This window comes from Gopherus evgoodei, chromosome 1, assembly GCF_007399415.2.
Source record: "Gopherus evgoodei ecotype Sinaloan lineage chromosome 1, rGopEvg1_v1.p, whole genome shotgun sequence".
NCBI lineage: Eukaryota > Metazoa > Chordata > Testudines > Testudinidae > Gopherus > Gopherus evgoodei.
Genome location: NC_044322.1, coordinates 360,013,194 through 360,034,338, shown reverse-complemented (window position 1 = coordinate 360,034,338; position 21,145 = coordinate 360,013,194). Strand labels below are relative to the sequence as shown.

General features: G+C 47.7%; 1 protein-coding gene across 4 annotated transcripts in view; it reads left to right on the top strand.

Moving 5' to 3' along the window:
* The window catches only part of PLXNA4 (plexin A4), a 667,362-nt gene that overhangs the window by 36,952 nt on the left and 609,265 nt on the right, over nt 1-21,145 (top strand). For all 4 annotated transcript variants that reach the window (XM_030574789.1, XM_030574885.1, XM_030574977.1 and 1 more), the window contains exon 2: nt 1,918-3,175. In XM_030574789.1, the coding sequence (XP_030430649.1) occupies nt 1,997-3,175 (1,179 nt within the window). In that variant the 5' untranslated portion in view covers nt 1,918-1,996. The remainder of the gene's footprint in view (nt 1-1,917; nt 3,176-21,145) is intronic.

Genomic DNA, 21,145 nt, shown 5'->3' with positions numbered 1-21,145 from the left:
TATCGATACACACTTTATACCAAATAACAACAATATACAGTTCTGCACCAAATAAGGGAGGGAAAAAAGAAGAGACAAAGCAAAGCACAGAGTAGTCACAGAAAATTAGAAAGCAAGTACCGTACCCCAGGCGCAGCTGAACCGCAGTACCGACACCAGAAGCATACCGAATCCATAATCCGTAGAAGAAAACTTTGAAAAAATAAATGTCACGTCCCGAGCCGGCTATATCCGGAGGAGACCCCTGGCGGAAGGGTTGATCAGGTCCTTCAGTCAGTACATGGATACTCCTGCAGATTCTGGCATGAGGCATGGTTTTATTCAAAGGCCCTTTTACACTTGTCAAAATCTGATTGGTCCCTAGCTCCGTCACCTTTCAGGCTCCAAGCTGGCGCCCTCTACGTAGATAGAATTTGCACACGGCACACTAGAAGCTGCACCCAGCACACTAGCATGGTTTTGCACACAACCCTAATCTGACCGTTTGAACTGAACTACGATTGGTCAGATTGGGCCCCTCTGCTCACGGCACGCTGGTGTTATGCACACAGCACTAACCTGACCCCTGGGTGACCAGGCAAAAAGAGCGGGAAACTGCACACGGCACTCTAATGTTGCACACCGCACCTTAAGATTGCACACAGCACCATGGTGTTGCACACGGTACCAGTGTGACCTCTAGATGACCAACTATTGGCCATACAGACACCATGTTAGAATAGAGGCCTTAGGACTGCGACACCATACAAATGCAACTATGTTAGAGAACCCAGTAACAATGGAGCTGTCTTCAAACATGGGTAAAACAGGGTTCTGTCTCCAAGTAAAGAGGGGAACTTAGCTGTGTGTTTAAAACCTCTGCCAACTTACAGCTGTCTCTTTAAACCTACACAGTTAAAGCACCATTCAGGGTTTGCAGTGATGCAGAACAATTGTGTTGGGAAACTCCTTTACATGCATAGTGTAGACAGGCTAGAAGGATGCAGAGTGCCAGTATATGTATCGTCTTTGGCAGCACTAAAAACTGCAGCTCCAAGGGGTGAAATCGAAAGGTTTGGGTTCCCACTGGGGCTGAACAGAAAACAGTTTTGTTTCATGAAAGATTTCAAGGTTTCAAAATTTTGATTTCATTCTGATGCAGAAAAAAAGTTCCTGCCCTATCTGATTTGGAGCAGGGACCTAAACCTAGTGTCCCATGTCCTAGGTCAGGGCCAAAAAACAGGCTATAGAGTCAGTGTCTCTTTCTAGCTTTCTCCTCTCTGGTTCTATGAATATTTAATTTATACAAAGTGGAACAGCACCAGGAGAAGAGGGAGGGAGGGACATTGGCTCTATTAGTTACTTCTAGGTAAGAGGTGACTCTCTATCAGAGATAAAGGGTGGTTAAGGCACTGACCTTGGCTTCAGAAGATCTGGGTTTAATTCCTATCTCTGCCACCCATTCCTTGGGTAAGTCACTGAATCTCTCTTCTACTCAAGTTTTCCATCTGTAAAAAGAGAACCATAATTCATCCTGTCTTGTCTGTTTGGATTGTAAATGCAGGGACAGGAACTGTGTGCCTATATATATTGCCTAGCATAAAGGGACCCCTGTCAAAGCCAGGGCTTCGTAATGCAAATACTCATCCATATCTGTGACCATTAATCCTTTACATTATGCTTACTTCCAATGCATTTCTCTATTGTGTTATGGGGTGTGTGTGTGTGTGGCTGGTTATTAATCTGGCATGAGATTTCTGCCAGTCTTTTCCTTCCAGGAGGGTTCCTTTGTGCTGGTTTTATAGAGCGAGAGCAGAGATGAGAAAGGTGGCATTAGCAATTAAATATGCTCTGAGGATGACATGGTTTTGAAGGCTGGAGGGGTGGGAAATACTCCATAGTAAATATACTTTTGTTTTCCTCTCCCTTTTCTTGTAGGACAAAATCCACGAAGGGACTTTGAAAACACTTGCCGCTCCGCATCCTCATTCGCTTGGGAATACAAAACTTTCTAACCATGTCGGCGGCCATGTGGAAATGGACTTGCCTGATTTCCCACCTGCTCCTATCTCCCATGATGTCATCCCTCGCTAGGCAACAGCCGCCTCATCCAAAGAGGCCCTTTGCCACTTTCCCTGGAGAACAGGCAGAGGGGACTTTTAACCACTTGGTGGTTGATGAAAGAACTGGGCACATTTACTTGGGGGCCGTCAACAGGATCTACAAACTCTCCAGTGACCTAAAAGTTCTGGTGACCCACCAGACTGGTCCAGATGAGGATAACCCAAAGTGCTATCCTCCCAGGATAGTCCAGACTTGCAATGAACCCTTGACTCTCACTAACAACATCAACAAGATGCTCCTGATAGACTACAAGGAGAACAGGTTGATCGCCTGTGGGAGCCTTTACCAGGGGATCTGCAAGCTCTTGAGGCTGGAGGACCTCTTCAAGTTGGGAGAGCCCTTCCATAAGAAGGAGCATTACCTCTCTGGGGTAAACGAGAGTGGCTCTGTTTTTGGAGTCATTGTTTCTTACAGCCACATGGATGACAAGCTGTTCATCGCCACAGCCGTGGACGGCAAGCCGGAGTACTTCCCTACCATCTCCAGCAGGAAGCTCACCAAGAACTCCGAGGCAGATGGGATGTTTGCTTATGTCTTTCACGACGAGTTTGTGGCCTCCATGATCAAGATCCCCTCAGACACGTTCACCATCATCCCAGACTTCGACATCTACTACATCTACGGCTTCAGCAGCGGCAACTTCGTCTACTTTCTTACCCTGCAGCCTGAGATGATCTCCCCGCCTGGCTCCACCACCAAGGAGCAGGTCTACACCTCCAAGCTGGTCCGGCTCTGCAAGGAGGACGCAGCCTTCAACTCCTACGTTGAGGTGCCCATTGGCTGCGAGAAGAATGGGGTGGAGTATCGGCTCCTCCAAGCAGCCCATTTATCTAAGGCAGGTGCCATCTTGGCCAGATCCTTGGGTGCCAGCCCCGACGACGATATCCTTTTCACAGTCTTCTCCAAGGGGCAGAAGAGGAAAATGAAGTCCTTGGATGAGTCTGCTCTGTGCATCTTCGTCCTGAAAAAGATCAATGACCGCATCAAAGAAAGGCTTCAGTCCTGCTACAGGGGAGAGGGGACCTTAGATCTGGCCTGGCTCAAAGTTAAGGACATTCCCTGTGGCAGCGCGGTAAGTCATGTGTTTAACCAGCCATGCTGAGCTCCACCACCTGAGCTACTTCACGTGGCTGTTTTGTACCAGGACAGTGTGGCCTGCTGAGTAGACCAGAGAACTAGCAGCTATAGCTGCTGGGTTCCATTCTAGGCTCTGCTACCAATTCACCATGTGACTGCTTTGTGCCTCAGTTTCCCCATTTGTATATTGGGGAGCATAATGCTTTCTTACCTCACAGCAGGGTTGTGATTGTTAAAGAATTAGTGTAAGGTGCTTTGAGATGTTCTGAGGGAATCTGCCCATTTACTTAGTTATTATTCCACAAAATAATTAATTAGGGATGAAATTCCACCTCCATCCAGAAGACCAGCACAAATCCTCTACACAACTGAAACCCTGACCCCTTATGGTGGCACCTCTGGCTGGAATTTTACCCCCAAAATCTTAATTTGAGGCAGAGTCTAAACTAATTTTCAAAGTGAGATTGGCTAAGAAATGGCTTGATATTTTTTTTAGAGGTCTGGAACATAGACCATTAACCCACTGAAGTCCCCAATTCCCAATGCAGAGCCACTTCTGCAATGTCTGTGCACCAAAAAAATGATAAGGGAATAGCTTGAAGATCAGAGCTAAATACTACAAGATTCAAGGGGAAGATTCAGGAGGGAGCAGGGAGGTGCTTGGGTTTATTCTGCAAATAAGCCCAAGCCTGCTAGTGTGGACTGATCGTGTAGGCTGCACTTGTTGGGATCTGCCTCAACCCAGGCGGTGTATTGCAGCCTTTGATACACTGTACTGAAATCAGCCGTACAGCGTGCACTGCATCCGGGCTGCGTGTAATAGTTAGAGTGTTGTGCTTTGGTTTTTCCATCTTAATTAGCTCCATCAAGTGAGAGGCAAGTTCAAGTCTGAGCAAAGGGAGAATGGAAAACACAGTGTGCTTCCATTGCCCCGCAGTCGAATGGCAGAGTCGGAACGTGAGCACTTAATTTGTGCCTGGGCTTGCATTGCTGAGCCTGGTACCTCGAGGCTTGGCAGGCAGTTTATAGCCCCGGCACCTCTGGGCTTGCTGTATCAGTTATGAATGTAAAATAAGTGCCAGAGCTCCGGCGCCTCTTTCATTGCAAACTAAGCCCTGTGGAATGCCCCCCAGTCAGGTGGCAGACTTGGAATGCCTCCTCTTTGATTCGCACGGTACCCACCCCACTTTCTTCCGGGGAGTCCCCATTTGGTTCAATGGCAGAGAAATTTAGTCTGATTTAGTTTCTGTGGGTGGTTTCACAGGATGCTTAGGCCACTGGCAGCGTAAAGGCGGCTGAAAGCGGGCAAAAATCCCATCTCTGCTCCTGGTAGAAAGAGGCCTTGGTGTAAATGAGACTCAGGCCTTCTCTTTGAATCGGATTCCTTCTGCCCATTGGAGCCCAAAGCAACCCTTCTGTTGACTCCAGTGGGAGAAGGATCAAGCCCAGAGGTACATCTGGGTTTGATTTTCTGGCGCGTGGCTGTTTCAAAGAGCTGCCTTTAGGTTGAAGCTGAGTACTTTCCGCTGGGGTTACTTGGTTGGACCGCTAAACCTCCCCACATAGGGGTATGTGCTGCCTGTAGACATACTCCTGCAGCGAGTCGTGCTGGGAGTTTGGGACGCTGAAACAAAACACTGAACCTCACTAACCCCATCATTTCAATGGCGTTGCTAAGCCATACAAGGGACAGTTAGATCCCTGTGGTCCCTGTAATGAGTCCTTGCTGAAAACAACTATTAAATTGTATAGGAGAATGTGAGCAAAGAGTTGGAGGGAGAGCATGGCCTAGTGATTGGAGCAGGGGACTGGGACTCTGTTCCTTTCCCAGCTTTGCTCTGTGACCCAGGCAGGGAAAGCTGCCAAAGCATTATTGGGCCTCAGTCTACATCTGTACAGTGGAGAAAGTGCACAGACAGCCCCGAATGAAAGGCACGATTCGGAGTATTGTTCGATTGTGAACCCTTACGTCCAGAAGCACTTTGCTCTGGAAGCAGCCCTCTTGATTTCAGTGGGCTGCCCCAGGGAAAGGTACTAACTCCTCAACTTAAATACAGCTGGCAGAACCCACCCCCTAAGCCTGGAACATATAGTCTTTCAGTACGTGGAGGTGGCTGCAGAGATATCTGGGATAAACGTCTCTCTAGGGCCTTCTCTCCTTTGGTGATTTGCCCCAGTTACAGCCCTTGTCAGCCATCCACCAGCAAGGCTGCATGGTTGCAGGTGTAAAATGTGTCCACAAAGCAGCTTTGCCTGTCAGCACAATGGGAATTGAAGAGTGGCGGGCTGCACTGCTGCCTCGCCATCAGAAACTGAAGCCCCCAGCCTGGCCAAAGGCCTCGGCTGACCCATGGGGTGGGTGGTGAGAAGCTCTGGGAATGCTACAGTGAGACTGACAGAGATTAGGCAGAGCTGGGTGGGCTTTTAAGAGATGTGGTCAAACAAAGGTCTTGATTTTTTTGCTCTCCTGTAGTAAACAAAGAGTTCATTCCTAAACCCTACAGCAATAGCCCCCCACATTGTAGACACATTTCCGTGAGGTGGAGCGCAGGGTACTGCTCCTCCAGTCCCATGTTTTTCGAATAGGGCAGCAAGCAGTTAACAGAAAATCCGAGTCCCCTCCCCCTGCCTTTTGGCTGCTTCCTTCTTCTTCCCCGTGCAATGATTGTTCACAGCGACGACCAAGTTCGTAGAGTCTTATCAATGAGCCATCCCGGCACGCGGCAGTAACGGGACTGCAGCATGCACACGAATAATTACAGAGCAGACAGGGAGGGGCGTGCTGCACTTGACTGCTCCAGCCAGTCAGAGCGCCTTGCTGCTGAGCCAGAGTGGCAGCTGTGACCGCTGGCATCAAGCAAAATGAGCTGTTGAGTTGGTGACTCACCTGACCTGTGTGCACCAAGCCTCATGCTCATCGCTTGGGCAGAAGAAGCTGGGTCTGAGTCTCTCCAGCTAATGGCCCTAAGGCTTGGGCTGGCCTGGCTTGCAGAGTGAATTGGAGGCAAAGTACCAGTGCCATTGCTTACAAAATCTCTCTCTCTCTCTCTCTCTCTCTCTGTGTGTGTGTGTGTGAGAGAGAGAGAGAGAAGGGGAGTAAACTAACCAAGAGCAGGGGGGGTTTGGCAGCACAAACTTACTCACCAAGTCAAGTTTTCAGAAAGGGAAGAATGAAGAACAGTAGATAAATGGATGAATGAAAGATAGTGCACGTTCCTTCCCTTTTAAGGGCAGAAGGCAGTAGTTACTCATCTGCAGCATAAATCAGGGAAAATTGGTCATTTTTTATGACTGCTCAGTGGCTTTTCAAACAAACAGGCATTATTCACTTGGTGATGAATGGTTCCAGGTAACGCTGCAGCATCCCCCTGTTTCGTCAGCACTGTGTACATATGAGATAAGAATAACTTAACGTAATAATAATACATTTGATCCCACAATACTCAGCGATCACATCACCGATCACTGTCTGTAACCCACTCTGCTAACCCTCCTTTGCCCTAGGACTGTAGGCGCGTTAACTGCCCACCTCACCTTGAACAGTCTCTTGGGAAATCTGCTTAATGGTGTGTCATAGACCCTCTGTGGCTAGCAGCTACAGGCAGAGGGTCTCTTGGGAAATCTGCCAACTCCTGATCTGTTACACCCTTGTACTGAGCGATGACATTGTAAGTCCCTTTCCCGGAGCTGAAGAAGAGCTCTGTGTAGCCGCAAAGCTTGGCCCTTTCACCAACATAAATTGGTCCAATAAAAGCTATTACCTTCCCCGACCTCATCTCTTTTTTGAAATGTTTCGTTCGTCACAATTATTTGTCACTTTTTAAATCCAAATGTTTATCGAAATGATTATTGACATTTTCCATGTATAGCGAAGTTTGGTAGGCGCTCCTATCATTTCAGTGGCTGGTTTAATAACAATTTTTTGGTGGAAAAAATGCATTTTAAAAACAACCACCACAAGTAGGTTTGCTTTTTAAACCATGTGACAGGGAAACAACTTTGAACTTTCAAAAAGTTTCATGAAATGTAATTATATACCTATGGGGGCTGCGGGGAGAGAGAGAGAGAGAGACCAGCTCTACTGCTAAGGAGTTTAGGACAGGAAGTGAAGAAGAATCTCTTCTTCTCTGATAGAAACTATAGGAGGCATGCATGTCTGTGACTGTAATTGCTCATGTTCGGATAACCCAGCATAACAACTGACACAGAATGAGTGTTTGGGCCAGGAGTGGTGAAAGCACCCTAAAAATGTGGGGGGGCTCACAGGAACCTGAACCATGCCCCCACTCCCTGCAGAGCCCCTTCTCCCACCTTCACACTGCTTCCCCTGGCCCTCGCACGGCCTCTTCCCCCTGAGGTCCCCTCCCACACTGCCTCTTCCTTCCCCAAGATCCCCCTCCCCCACTCGCTCCTCTCTGCCCCATCCTCCTGTTGCTTGCCCTTACAGCTGGTAAAAAGGGGAAGGCAGTCATAGCCATTCCACTTTTTAAAGTGTGTGTGCGTGGGGGGGATGGCCTCCAGCCCCCCTGTTCCGGTGCCTATGGTTTGGGCATAACGGATTTCCACAGGTTTCAGGTGCATTGTTTCTCTCTCTATCTCAGGTACTTATAGGACCCCCATCGCTGTCGTATTTGAGCACCTCCAATCTTTTAAAAACATTTATCCTGCCAAGTCCCCAGTGCTATTTATCCTCATTGTACAGATGGGCACTGAGGCACAGAGAAACTAAGTGACTTGCCCGTGGTCACATAGGAAGCCTGTGGTAGAGGAGAGAATCCAAAACAGGAATCCTGAGTCCTAGGCTTACTCCCTAACCACTGGACTATTCTTCACAAGATTTAAAAGCTGGGTGCCTTCACTCACCTGGGAAATGCTGGCACCTTGAGCTACCGTGTGCTGTTGCTTTTATCCATATTAAAAATCCTTAACTTATTTTAGGGGATGCCCTTCAGGATCCCACTCATCTGCCCATTTGTCTTTCCTTCTCTCCCACTGGCTGAAGCCCATCAACATTATTGCTCCCAAGGATCAATGTTTTGGGGGGAACCCCCTCTAATGAGCCTCCTCCAACATCTCCTGGGGCAGCCTCTCCAAAGGGAGGATACTTCCCAGAGCAGAGTGCTAGTTGGAGTCCACTCCCCATTCTGCGGTACATCTTTAGGGCCCAGTGGAGCCGTCTATGGCCCATTGCTGCTGGGAACAGCCAGGTGGTCTGCTGCTCTGAAACACCAGAGCTGGATGGGATTGTAGCAGAAGATAGCACTGGTGTCATAGCACTTGCTTTGGAGACCCCAGGGGAAGGGAGGAGATGACCTGACTGGGTGCTGGATGGGGATTGAAACCCAACCATGGTGTCTGGGGTGGTGGTGTGGAAGGTTTCCTCCATTGACCCTCGCTATTCTGGAGAGCGAAGGGGTAAGCTCAGCCGCTCACCCTGGCAGCCAGGCCTTTTCATCTGTCTGATTGGATTCTTATTTTTCACAAGCTCCCGCTTGATGAACTGCAGCATAACAAAGCCGAGTGCCTTAAATGAAAAGGTGTCACCTTAGCCACTGCCGCCAGGATACTCTAGTGAAATATCTGTCCAAAACAATCAAGCACCGGCCCTCAGACACCACCTGACTGCTGCCTTTTGTGTGTATTTTCGTTTGTCTTTTGGCAGGAAATGGAGTTTGACTGTCTAAATTACTGTATTCAATCTCTTCTTGTTTCTTGTGGCAGCCCTGGACAAAAACCTTTCTGAGCTCAGGAGCTCTCAAAGGGTTGTACAATAATTTCCCACCACCGTAGGATAGTGGGGCTTTGGGGGGCATAACTAGGGGGGCTTTGAAGTTATTCCCTGGTGAGCGGCTTGGCTCGGAGGACAGCTAAAGAAGTGCTCGGATAGCCTCTTATTCTGAGGGATCAAAGTGTGAGTTACAGGGAGGCAGAGTTGCCAGGTAGTTTCTGCAGAGGAATGGTAGTCAGGACTCCTGGGTATATTCCCAAACCTCGCATTAACTTTTTTATGTGAGCTTGGGCGAGTCACTCACCGTCGCTGCATTGATGATGACAAGGCCGGAACATGCTTTGCAAGTGCAAAACGTTATAACGTGGTGACTGATGGGTGCACCACTGTCCTGTGGGCGAGAACCAAGACTGCTTAATGGTGTGTCATAGACCCTCTGTGACTAGCAGCTACAGGCAGAGGGTCTTATAGCTCAAGCAGTAGGGGGTCTGTACTTGTACTCATAACACAAGAACTATGGGTCACCAAATGAAATCAGTAGGCAGTAGGTTTAAAACAAACAAAAGGAAGTACTTCCTCACACAATGCACAGTCAACCTGTGGAACTGTTTGCTAGAGGATGTTGTGAAGGGCAACACTATAACAGGGTTCAAAAAAGAACTACATAAGTTCATGGAGAATAGGTCCATCAATGGCTATTAGCCAGGATGGGCAGGGATGGTGTCCCTAGCCTCTGTTTGCCAGAAGCTGGGAATGGGCGACAGGGGATGGATCATTTGATGATCACCTGTTCTGTTCATTCCCTCTGGGGCACCTGGCATTGGCCATTGTCGGAAGATGGGACACTGGATAGATGGACCTTTGGTCTGATCTAGTATGGCCGCTCTTCTGTTCTTAATATAGGAGCAATTGAGTTCTATGTTTGCTGCTGTCCTGAAGATCCACATGCCATGCGACTGTGATGAGCAAGTGGCTGTGAATGTTAGTGTGTTACTATTCATCTTTCCCCTCCCCTACAATGGGTTATTAATTTCAATTTCTGCTTTTGTTGGGAGAGCAAACACCTGTCCTAGCAATAATAATACCAAGTTCTTACGCCACATTTTTCATCCAAAGATTCCAATGTGCTTTACCGGGGAAGGAAAGTATCATTATCCCCATTTTACAGATGGAGAAATTGAAACAAAGAGAAACACGATTTGCCCAAGATCATGGGGTAGGTCAATGCGCAGCTCGCAGTAGAACTCTGGTCTTCTGAATCTGTCCCATGCACTGGCTACTGGACAACACTGCCACTTGCTAGTCAATTGTTCCCAGGAATCCCCACCCGGAGCATTCTGTCTGCAAAATAGAATCCTCCATAGAGATGGGTGGAGGTGTGGTAAGAAGTGCCAGCGTTTCCAGAGGCTAGGAGAAAAGTAGTACCAAAAGCAAAGCCTTGTTTGGCCTCTCGCCTTAGCTTTCCCCTTTTCAGTCTCCAGGAACAGTAGGGAAGTGGTGGCGAATTATTGTACAGCTAAAACTTTTATTCAGTGCATAGGAAAATATCATCTTCTCTTTGAAAAATGGATGGACAGTTGCGTTCGAATTAAGGAGGTGGGACCTCCAATGCATGGGGTTGTGTGGCATTCCCATACTTTCAGTGTGTGCAAGGATGATGACTGGATCAGTTTAGGGCAAGTTCAGTAAGGGGTTCTGGCCCCTGCATTTTTGCACGTATGATCCTTGCACTCATGTTGGTATGAGTTGAGCACTTGCTCATTCTGAGTAGTTCCTGACAGCAGTAGCCTATCAACTTCCGAGGGACTATTTCATGTAACTGTGCTCATCAGTGGGAATATTTTCGGTAAATCCCGCAGTGCAGATGTAAGCTACACTAGCATGTTGGGGCTCTGTGTCTCTCTCTAGAGTCCATTGGTGCTTCTGAACTAATAAAACTGCTCTTTTAGCTCAACCTGTAAAGGCTTATTATGTGTTTTAGATCCAGAGTATCAGGTTCAGTGTCTGCTAAGGCTGTGACCAGGGAGATCGTCTCAAAGCTATAGCCTTAGGGACTCTTCCATGATCCCCCCATTGGGAAGTATTCCTCCTATCCACCTTTACATTTTCCTTCCACTTCATTCCATTACTCACAGTTCTTACCTTTTTCAGATTTCCTAAATCCACATAGATTACAAACAGGGGACTCTTGAGCAGGAATAGAGAGGTTATTTTACCTTTATATTTGGCACTAGTGTGACCATGGCTGGAACACTGTGTCCAGTTCGAGTGTCCACAATTCAAGAAGGATGTTGAGAAATTGGAGAGGGCCCAAAGAAGAGCCCTGAGAATGATTAAAGGATTAGAAAACCTGCCTTATAGTGATAGACTCACTGTATTTAGCTTCACAAAGAGACAGCTAAAGGTTGACATTATTAGTTTATATTGACCTGGGAAACAAATATTTAATAATGGGCTCTTCAATATAGCATAGAGAGGTATAACATGATCCAATGGCTGGATGTTGAAAGTAGACAAATTCAGACTGGAAATACAGCATGAATTTTTAACTGTGAGTTTAGTTAACCATTGGCACAATTTACCAAAGGTTGTGGTGGATTCTCCATCACTTGCCATTTTAAAATCAAGATTGGAGGTTTTTCTACAAGAGTTCTCTAGGAATTGTTTCGGGCTGGTGCTATGGCTTGTGTTATACAGGAGGTCGGACTAGATGATCACAATGGGACCTGGGACAAGTTCTTTCCCATCTCTGTGCTATGGCTCCCCCATCTGACCTTTACTTGCCTTGTAAAGCAGAATCGTATCTACGTGAAACATGCTATGGAAGGGCTACATTTATTATCCCTGCACTCTGGTAGAACGAGGACAGGGCTGGATGACTAGAGCTGCTGAGTTCAGCATCCAGCTCTGCCACTGACTTGCTGTGTGACCTCGGGCAAGGAACTTTACCTCTTTGTGCCTTAGCTTCTCCTCTGTAAAATGTGCCCAGCAATTCTTAACCCCTCCACTGAAGCAGCCATGTAGGTTAATTAGCTGATGTAGGTACAGTGTACTGAACACATGGAGTATTCTAGACTGAACAGCTGGGGCCCTGTGGAGCTGAGTATATGAGAACTGGGTTTGTCCCAGCTCTCCTGCTGATGACCTCTGCCTCCTCGGGCAAAGCCTTCGTAATGTTTAAGAAGCACTCAGCAGTCTGGTCTCTCAGATGAGTGGACACAACACTTTGCACGTATAAGACACTCAGGTTAGCCTGACTCCTGCTCAGCCAGGACAGCAGGTTGAACGGTAACAAGGTAGTGCCTTGTGCATTATTCACACATTATTCATCCCGTTCACACTCGGCATGCTCAAAGGCTGAAGTTTGGTATTTGAATGGACACGCCCATACTAACGTGACATCTCATTTGCATAGTTTTTACTTGATAGCTGCCCTGTAAAGTGCTTTGAGATTCATGGTTGAAAAGTGCCTTTATAAGGCCACGCTGCAGCAAAGCACGGATGCATCTACTCAAGTCAAAACATGTGCTCAAGTGCATTGCTGAATCAGGGCCTAATGACCTAGACATGTTATTTATTAGAGGCATCAAGTATTATCCACAGCAGAAAGTAGTCCTTCTTACAGAGAGTACATGCTATGGTAACACCAATAATAATTCTCCACTAGTTCAGTTTGTCAGTCTGTAGCACTGCAAAACAAATATCCCTTGGAAGTAAATTCCTTCTGGTCCTTTCCTCTCCTCTCCGCTCCCCTCCACTCCCCTCCAAAATTTCTTTTAAAGAAAAAAATAAAGCTGCAGATCAACCCCCTTTTAAAATATATTTACTTTAAAAATATGTAAGATTTCTGTCCCTTTAAATGACTGGCTGCCATAACCCTGTGCTCTGTGCTGTTCTCTTGGCTTCTTGCTTGCTTGTTGACCCTGCTAACACACAACATCCATTGATGGTGGAATGGGGCCCAAGGCTGCTGAGTAGTGCTGTTGTGTCTGGGGTGTTTCAGGCAGCGTTTCTTAGCTCCCGCCCCCATGTCGCCCCCTCCTCTGCAGGCCGCGTTCGCGCTGCATTTGGTGTGATGTGCTTGCCGCTCCAGGGGCGGGGTCTCTTGCAGGTGTGCTAAGCAGCAGCCCCGCCCTGGCTGTCTGAGTGGAAAAGAGCTTTGCTGAGTTTGTCTCAGCCGCTGAAGGTTGCTTGTTGCCATATGTCTCGCAACCGATTAGATTTGTTGTTCCGGAGCTGATTTTAGCCGCTTCGGCTGCCAGGGACCCAGCAGCTCCATTGCACGTGGCTTAGCCTAAGGTTTTCTGTGGGCTCCATATGATTGCCTTGCACTTGTTTACATGCCAGATGAACAGCTACTTACCAGGCCTAATATTGCGTTGCCTTGCAAGTTTGGCAGCCCAAGGGGATAGTTACGTAACCGCTTTTTAAAAAAAGCAGCAGAATCCAAGAGTCCTACAAGAGCCAGAAGCAAAAGCACTCGGGTTCTCCCTACAAGCCTGATGCTATTTAAAGCACGACTGGCCGTGGGCCCGGAGCCTCACAATGTCCCTTCTGTTGAGGAAGGGGGTCAAGGGTACGTTTGAATTTAGCTTTACCCTCTGGGCCTTGTCGTGCACTGACTTCCGCCCCCTCTCACTTCCCTGACTCTAGTGGAGTTACGTAGGGTGTAAATCAGGGCTGGATTTGGACTCAATATTTAAAGAACCAGCTAGTGCACTAAACTGGCAATGTCCTTAAAAAAAACATTTACATGATGTTTCAGTGCTCCTGGGGTGTCCTATGAGATTGCGCCCAGCACATGACTTTGTAGAAAGCAAATCTCCCCAAAGCAGCACAGCAACTTGCTCATTGTTATTCCTAGTGAAGGAGAACCTGGAGGTCCCACTGTACTTGGTAAGAGACTGTATCTCTCCTGAAGAGTTTACGCTGTAAATAGACAAATCAGAATCATAGAATATCAGGGTTGGAAGGGACCTCAGTCCAACCCCCTGCTCAAAGCAAGATTTTTTTTTGCATGGAATCCCTAAATGGCCCCATCAAGGATTGGGGTCACAACCCTAGGTTTAGCAGGCCAATGCACAAACTACTGAGCTATCCCTCCCCTCCACTCATTAGGTCCCATTTTACAGATGGGGAACTGAGGCACACAGAGGCTAAGTAACTTGCCCAGTGTCACAGAGGAAGCTTGTGATACAGTTGGGAGTTGAACCCAGAGCTATAGAGTGTCTTAGTCTAGTGCATGAGCCACACGGCCAGTCTCCCTTCCCACTGGCTACCTCTCCCTTGCTTAGACACATGCCAAGAATAAAGAGCGCGGCCTTGCAGGTTTTGCTAAAGAACCAGACTCTTAATCTGTCAGCCTATGAGATGTAGCAAGTCTGAATGACTCTTCACCAGGCATGTGCTGTATAACATGCTGGCTTGTGAGTGAGTGACATCAGAGTCCCTGGCTAGCCACCCAGCAAGCATAAAGGGATCTATTCCCACCATCACCAGAAGTTTTCCTTTGGTTCCAGTGTTACAGCTGTGCTGTCTGGAGCTGAAAAATCAGGGTTCTAGGCCCAGCTCCCGCTGTGTGTGTACAATTGATATAACAGTGCCATCTGCATCACCCAGTTTCTTTCTCATTTCACCAGCCTCCCGCTGTTTAAATCTAGGTGCTGTTAGCGAGTCAGTGGCCTGTCTCCCACAGCGGTACAGATACTGTGGAGGTAGGTGTGTTAGTAACGGTTTAAAGATGGGAGAGGCTAGACAGACCATCTGTAATATGGACGTGTTCGTGTACATCCCAAAAATGGTGGCTCTGGTGAGAGAAACCAAGACCTCTGTCATCTTGGTACAATAGTGAAGTTGGCATGGCAGCTAGATCATGTGGGTGACATGAGATCAGTAGGAGCAACACAGTATTTTCCCTGTTTCAATGTCATTACCATGTCGCTGTCAGTGTTCCAAAATATAATAGGATTTGTTCAGCTGATTTATCCTGCACACAAGTGACATTATCCAGACGCACACTCGGGTATGGAGAGAGAGCGGGGGAGTCCGAGAGAGAGCAGAAGGGACTAATGAAATATATTCCCACTAATGAGCGAATGACCCATCTTGCCAGTGGATCAGGGCTGTTGGTCAAGAGCCTGAGCCAGGAAACACAAGCATGTAATCGTTATGGCATTACTGCTTAAAATGAGCCACCGCGGCTTTCCACAGTACAGATGTGGTAGGAGTTTGGGCTTAATGGCTTGAGTGAATTTATACTGCATTGACTGGTGCACTCTGAGTGTCTCAAGCACTGATCTCTGGAGAGACAGAGGTAGTAAATGGGAGTTTTTCTGTCCACAGTTTAGGGGTGGTTGTTTTTTTTAGAGGGATAACTAGGGTTCTTTAAATTCACTTTCAGTTGGATGCTAAGGCCAGAGAGAACTCAGTTCTTCCTGTCCCAAAAGCACAGTACTTGAACTAAAAGGGATTCTCTGTTACCTGTTAGAAATATAGGGCCTTTGACACACAGCTGAGCTGTTTTGCTTGTATCAGATAAAAGTCAAGAGCACATACACATTGCTCATAGCAGTCCTTAAGCTAACTTCCCAGCACTGTTGTGAGGCTTAATTAATGTTTTTTAACAGCTCTGAGATCATTGGGTGAAGGTGTTTATATGAAAGCAAAGCAGCATTGTTGTTTAATTTATATAGTCCCGTTGTCACGCATAGCACTTTGCAGCCCAAATTATCATTTTGTCTGTATAACAAAATAATAATTATAGTAATTGTTATTCAGTGGAGAATCTCTCCCGTTTCTGGCTTTGGGGGAGGCATCTAGACTCAATCCTGACAGGTGCTGAGTGCTTGCGTTTGCCATTTCCTGGAAGGGGAGTTGAGGGTGAGCAGCATCTTGCCAGGTTTAACGCCTAGACTGCTGGTCCGTGTTTGAGAATAATCAATCAGATATAGGCCATTGTAGGGGTCTTTCCCCACCCGACCATGCATAACTGAAAAGCTCATCCAAATAATGATCACGTCACTGTTCATATTTGGTAAAAGAAAACATTTTATACATATGTAGCTGCTTATGTCCTGAACAATCCCAAAGTGCTATATGTAAGCCTTGCCAGGGAGACACTAGAAGGGGAGGGGAGAGAGAGAGGAACTGAGGCCATGTCTACACTGTCACTTATGTCAGGAAAACTTATGTGGCTCAGGGATGTGAAAATAAACACACCCCTGAGCGACATAAATTTCACCAGCATAAGTGATAATGTGCACAGGACTGTGTTGGTGAGAGAGCTTCTCCCACTGACATAGCTACAGCTGCTCATTGGGGGTCGTTTAATTATGTTGATGGGAGAGCTCTCTCCTGTTGGCATAGAGCAGCTACACAAGAAATCTTACAGCAGCACAACTGAATCATAGAATCATCGAATATTAGGGTTGGAAGGGACCTCAGGAGGTCATCTCGTCCAACCCCCTGCTCAAAGCAGGACTAATCCCCAACTAAATCATCCCAGCCAGGGCTTTGTCAAGCCTGACCTTAAAAACCTCTAAGGAAGGAGATTCCCCCACCTCCCTAGGGAACCCATTCCAGTACTTCACCACCCTCCTAGTGAATTTTTTTTCCTAATATTCAACCTAAACCTCCCCCACTGCAACTTGAAACCATTGCTCCTTGTTCTGTCAGTAGAGCTGTGTTGCTATAAGGTCTCGAATGTAGACAGGAGTTTACAGTCTAAGGCCTTTCGGGCAGGGCTGGGTTTTTTTGTTCTGTGTTTGTGCAGCACCTAGCACAATGGAGCTCTGATCCATGACATGGGCCCCTAGGTGCTGCTACCATAATATAAATAATAGTAGGATCCCACACAATCTATTCTATTCCATTCCATTCCATTCTGGTTCTTCTATTGCCTGCATCACTGTAGCAGCTGAGTGCCTCACAAGAGTGAATTATAGAGGAATCCTTTAGTCTATCATTGAAATGCAGCCTGGGGTGGAAAGCAGCAGCTGTCTATAACAGGGCTTTTCCCTCTTTGGAAAGCAGCTTCATGCTTATGCAGAGCAGTTCCTTTTGGCAAGAGACTTTTCTTCTCCATGATGGAGCAACAGCACCACACTCTTGACTGCAGCAGCACTAAAGAAAGTGAAGTGCCACCGTCTATCATATATATAATACACAGCTTTGCTGCTGGGATATGTTCTTACAAGAGACCTGTTGCAGCTTACCTGATCAATACTTCACTTTTTAAAAGATGCCTAAATGCATATTTACTCAATAGACCTTAGTAGCTTCAAAGAGAGTCTCTCTCCAGTCAATAATCTCTTTCAGTATGAAAAAAAATCAGTGAACTTCAGAGCTCATGGGAAGTACTAGGCTGAGAGCCCTGGAACCACTGTTCCCCATCACACCTTAGCCATATGCTTCTCAAACCCTGAGTGGCAGGGGTTACTTTGGGGGCACAAATGGGGAGTTCAGGTTCCTTGCACATTCAGGGTATATTTTTAGCTAGTCTGCAGATGTCACTTGGCCTTGTGGTTTGTGGGCAGAATTCATGCCTGCAAATGAACTGCAGGCACAAGTCCTAGTAGTTGCATTCTGATGACCTGATTTGCACCTGTGATTGGGTAGCTTGATGGGTTACCATCCAAGACTTGGGCTGCAAGGCCAGCTTCTTTTGTGCAGGGGTGCTGGAACAATGTGTGTAGTGGAGGTGCTGAGAGCCACTGAACCAAACTGTAAATACTGTATATGATGGAAACCGCTTCAAGCAAGGGGATGCAGCAGCACCCCTACTTCCAGCACCTATGCTTTTGTGGATACAAATTGTACCTGCCAAAGGGAGGCCTGGCTGCTGAAAAGTTGGTCTCAGATCCTCAGCCTCTCTGGTGATGCAATCATGGTGTTTGGGTTTTGGAACGTGGAGGCCTTGTCCACTAAGAAAACATCCTGGAGCCTCCAACTCAGCTCCGCATCTCTCATCAGGCTCAGACAATGCAGCCAGTCTGCTTTCCCAGTGTCTGGCTAAGCTACAGGCATGGCTGAAAATGAGTTGACTGAGGCATGCTGGTGATGCTGATTGGTAGGGGATGCATCTGGAGGGTAGGGCACAGGTGTGCCATCTATGGGTGGTACGTACTTAACATGATGGGGTTACATCTGTCATGCTCTTCAACTTCTTGATTTTTAATGGTGGCTGGAAGTATCCTGTTCTCTCTGTTTAGCTGGAAGGTGACCATGACCCTCTCTTGCTGCAGAAAGCACCAGTTATCCTGGCTTCTGTGGCCTCCAGACTGGATGATTGCAATGAGCTGCCCTAGAAAGTCATTCAGAAGCTTCAGCTGGTGCAGAACACAGCTTCTTGCTTCACTGTTAGCTTTGCAGCGCCGGCTCCCAGTTCATTTCTGATGTGGAAGCACTACCCTGTGACTCTGACCAATCCCACACCATGCACGAGAAAGAGGGACGAGTTTGCAAACGCTCCATAGCTGAAAATTGTTCATCCAAATGCCTCCACAAACATTGATTAGTCAGGAAATCAGGATGGGTTTGTGAGTGACTCTCTAATGATTATTTGCAATAAGTAATCAGCCCAGCTCTATTAACAGAAGGCCTGAAGATTGACCGAAACCTGCTAGCCTCCATAAGAAATGCAGCTGCCTCTTCAGGAAATTGCAGTTTTTACAATGTGAGGTACATGGGATAGACTTGCACAAGCCATGTGCTGGGAGCAGAACGGTAACATAAATGCAAGAATGTGCTACCTTAAGATTGTACAGTGCTCTGCAAGCTTGCCACCAATCCTTGAATTTACGCTTAAACTACAGGCCAAAAAACCCAACGTTTGTTCAAACCCTAGTCAATTAGAGTAACTTTCCCTCCCCCTCCCCTTCTTTGCTTCCTGAATTACAGGTGAAAACCTCTTAGCATAGTGGGTGCAATTGCTCTGTAATTGGTAAAGTAACTGTAACTGCACTGTCATTTGTATGCAGTGACATGTAATTGCACAGTAAGCATTGCTGTGGTTGCACGAGCGAAGTGCAGTTTGTAATTATAATGTAATGCCAAATGCTGGCTTCCAGTCCCACTCCTGTTGTATCACAGAGTTCCTTTGCCGAAGGGCGCTGATGGATTTGGGTGTCATTTGGCTGCATGTTAACTGCTAAAGAGAATGGTTGGTGGTCTATGCTTTCTTCGGCGAGTGGCCTATGTGTTACATCTTTCTAGCCCACAAGATGGAACAGACTTACTAGACCCTCCAGTCCATATCCCTGCAAACACGGGATAAAGATTTCCCTAGAGCGTCTGTCCTGCCTGTCATTTAACTATCTCCCCAAATTAGCCTTTTTTTGATACTTTCTGTTGGAAAGATCTTGAAATCAGCCGATGGAAGAGATGCTTGTTATCTCCTTGCAAAGACCCAAATGCCTTCTGATGTCGAATCTGTATTCCTATCGGCTGTTGGGGTCGGCTGTGCTGGAAGTATGACCAGCTTAAGTGTGTGCATGCAAACTGCAGTAGCCAAGCCCGTGATAACTGCGTGAGTAGCCAAGCACCAGCCACTGTATAAAGAGAGAACTTCCAGCTCTTAGCTGTAAATCAAAAGCAAGGCCTGGCCATTGAGGACAGCCTGATCCCCAGTGAATCTCTGGGATAACTTTGCAGACTGTTGAGATCCCTGGAAAAAGGCCCTTCTGCTGCTCTGTGCTTTGATTAGTGAGAGAGATGCTGCCAAAATGAAAACGAGGCGGAACTGGGGATAGCTAATCCCATCTGTAGGATTTCCCCAAAATATGGATTAGGTAGTGTTCTTTATCTGGGGCTGTTTAGAGACACATAGCTAAAGCAGATGTTTAAAGGACAATTGAGATTTATTGCAGCTACCGTTCAGGCCGGGCTCCCTGATATCTGGCACTTAAATCCGCCAGCTTGGCCAAGTTGCTCTCTTCTGGCTGTGGGATCAGATGAGGTGGTGTAAAGAGGTGCGTCAGAACTGTAATCCCTCTGCTGCATTCAAGTTCTTGGAGGCCCTGACAATCCCTAGCAAGAGCAGAGAGGGGAACAAGCCACAGCTGGCCCAGCAAAGTCATTCTTTCCAGGAGGACTTCGAACTCTTTTTAATGGACTTAATCTAGGGACCATCACGGTCCTGCCAGAATCCCTCACTAAATCAAACCATTCTTCGCACATCCTCCTGATTTTCCTAAGCCAGCATGTCCCATTGGCAGCTCTGCACACTGCAGTCCTGTTTATCCCTCCACAGAATGGGGACGATGAAAACAGGCAGTGAGAGTATCCCCAAGTGTCTTGCCAATGTGCCTCGGCCCTGAACTGGAGCAGGAGCTGCTAGGGCTTAGAGAACAGTCCTGCCTCCTTGTTAATTTAATGGGCAATTGCCAACTATTTCATGTGACAGTGTTTCAGATCTATAGAACACCGTGGGTATAAGTGGTCCCCAGGCGGGGGCGGCAGGTCGGGCCAGTCCCCATGGAGGCGGGGGGTAGCGCCACCCAGCCCTGCCCCACTCCTAGCTCTGCTGTGGCCTCACATACAGCTGCAGCCCCAGCTCCTGACCCTGTGCCTGGCCCCATCCCCAGCTGCGGCGTGGCTCCAAACCTGGCTGGGGGTCCGGCTTCCAGTCCCCAGAGTGGCCTGGCTCTGCTCCTGCCTCTGCCCTCAGCCCTGACCATGTGTCTGTTCCCAGCCTTGTTCCCAGCCTCAGCCCCTGGCAGGGGCTGCATTCCCAGCCTGGCGTCTAAGCTGTGGGTGGGATCAGGGATGGAGCCGCACCAGCCACGGGCCTGACTGCCAGTCCCCACCATGGCCTGGCTGCGGCTCTGCTCCTGCCCTGCCCTCAGCCTCGGTCCTTGGCTGCAGCTCCGGCCCCAGACCCACCCTCAGCTGTGGCCCCAGCCCCTTATCCCTGTTTGTGTCACAGTTCACCCAACCCGAGCCACGGCCCCACTCCTGGCCCTGGCTCCAGGGAGGGCTGGGGGGCATGGATGGGGGAAGTGGGTGTGTGACCCTCAAAATTTGGGGACCACTGCTCTAATAGCACCGTACAAATTAATCTGTCCTCAGAATACACCGGGGAGGGAGGGTTCTCTTATTATCCCCATTTTAAACGTGGGAAACTGAGGCAGTAAGAGATGAAGTGGCTTGCCACAGGTCACACTGTTTGTGTCAGAGCCAGGAACTGAACCCCAATTTCCTAGTGTCCAGTCCTATGTCTCAGTCACACAACTGGCTTCA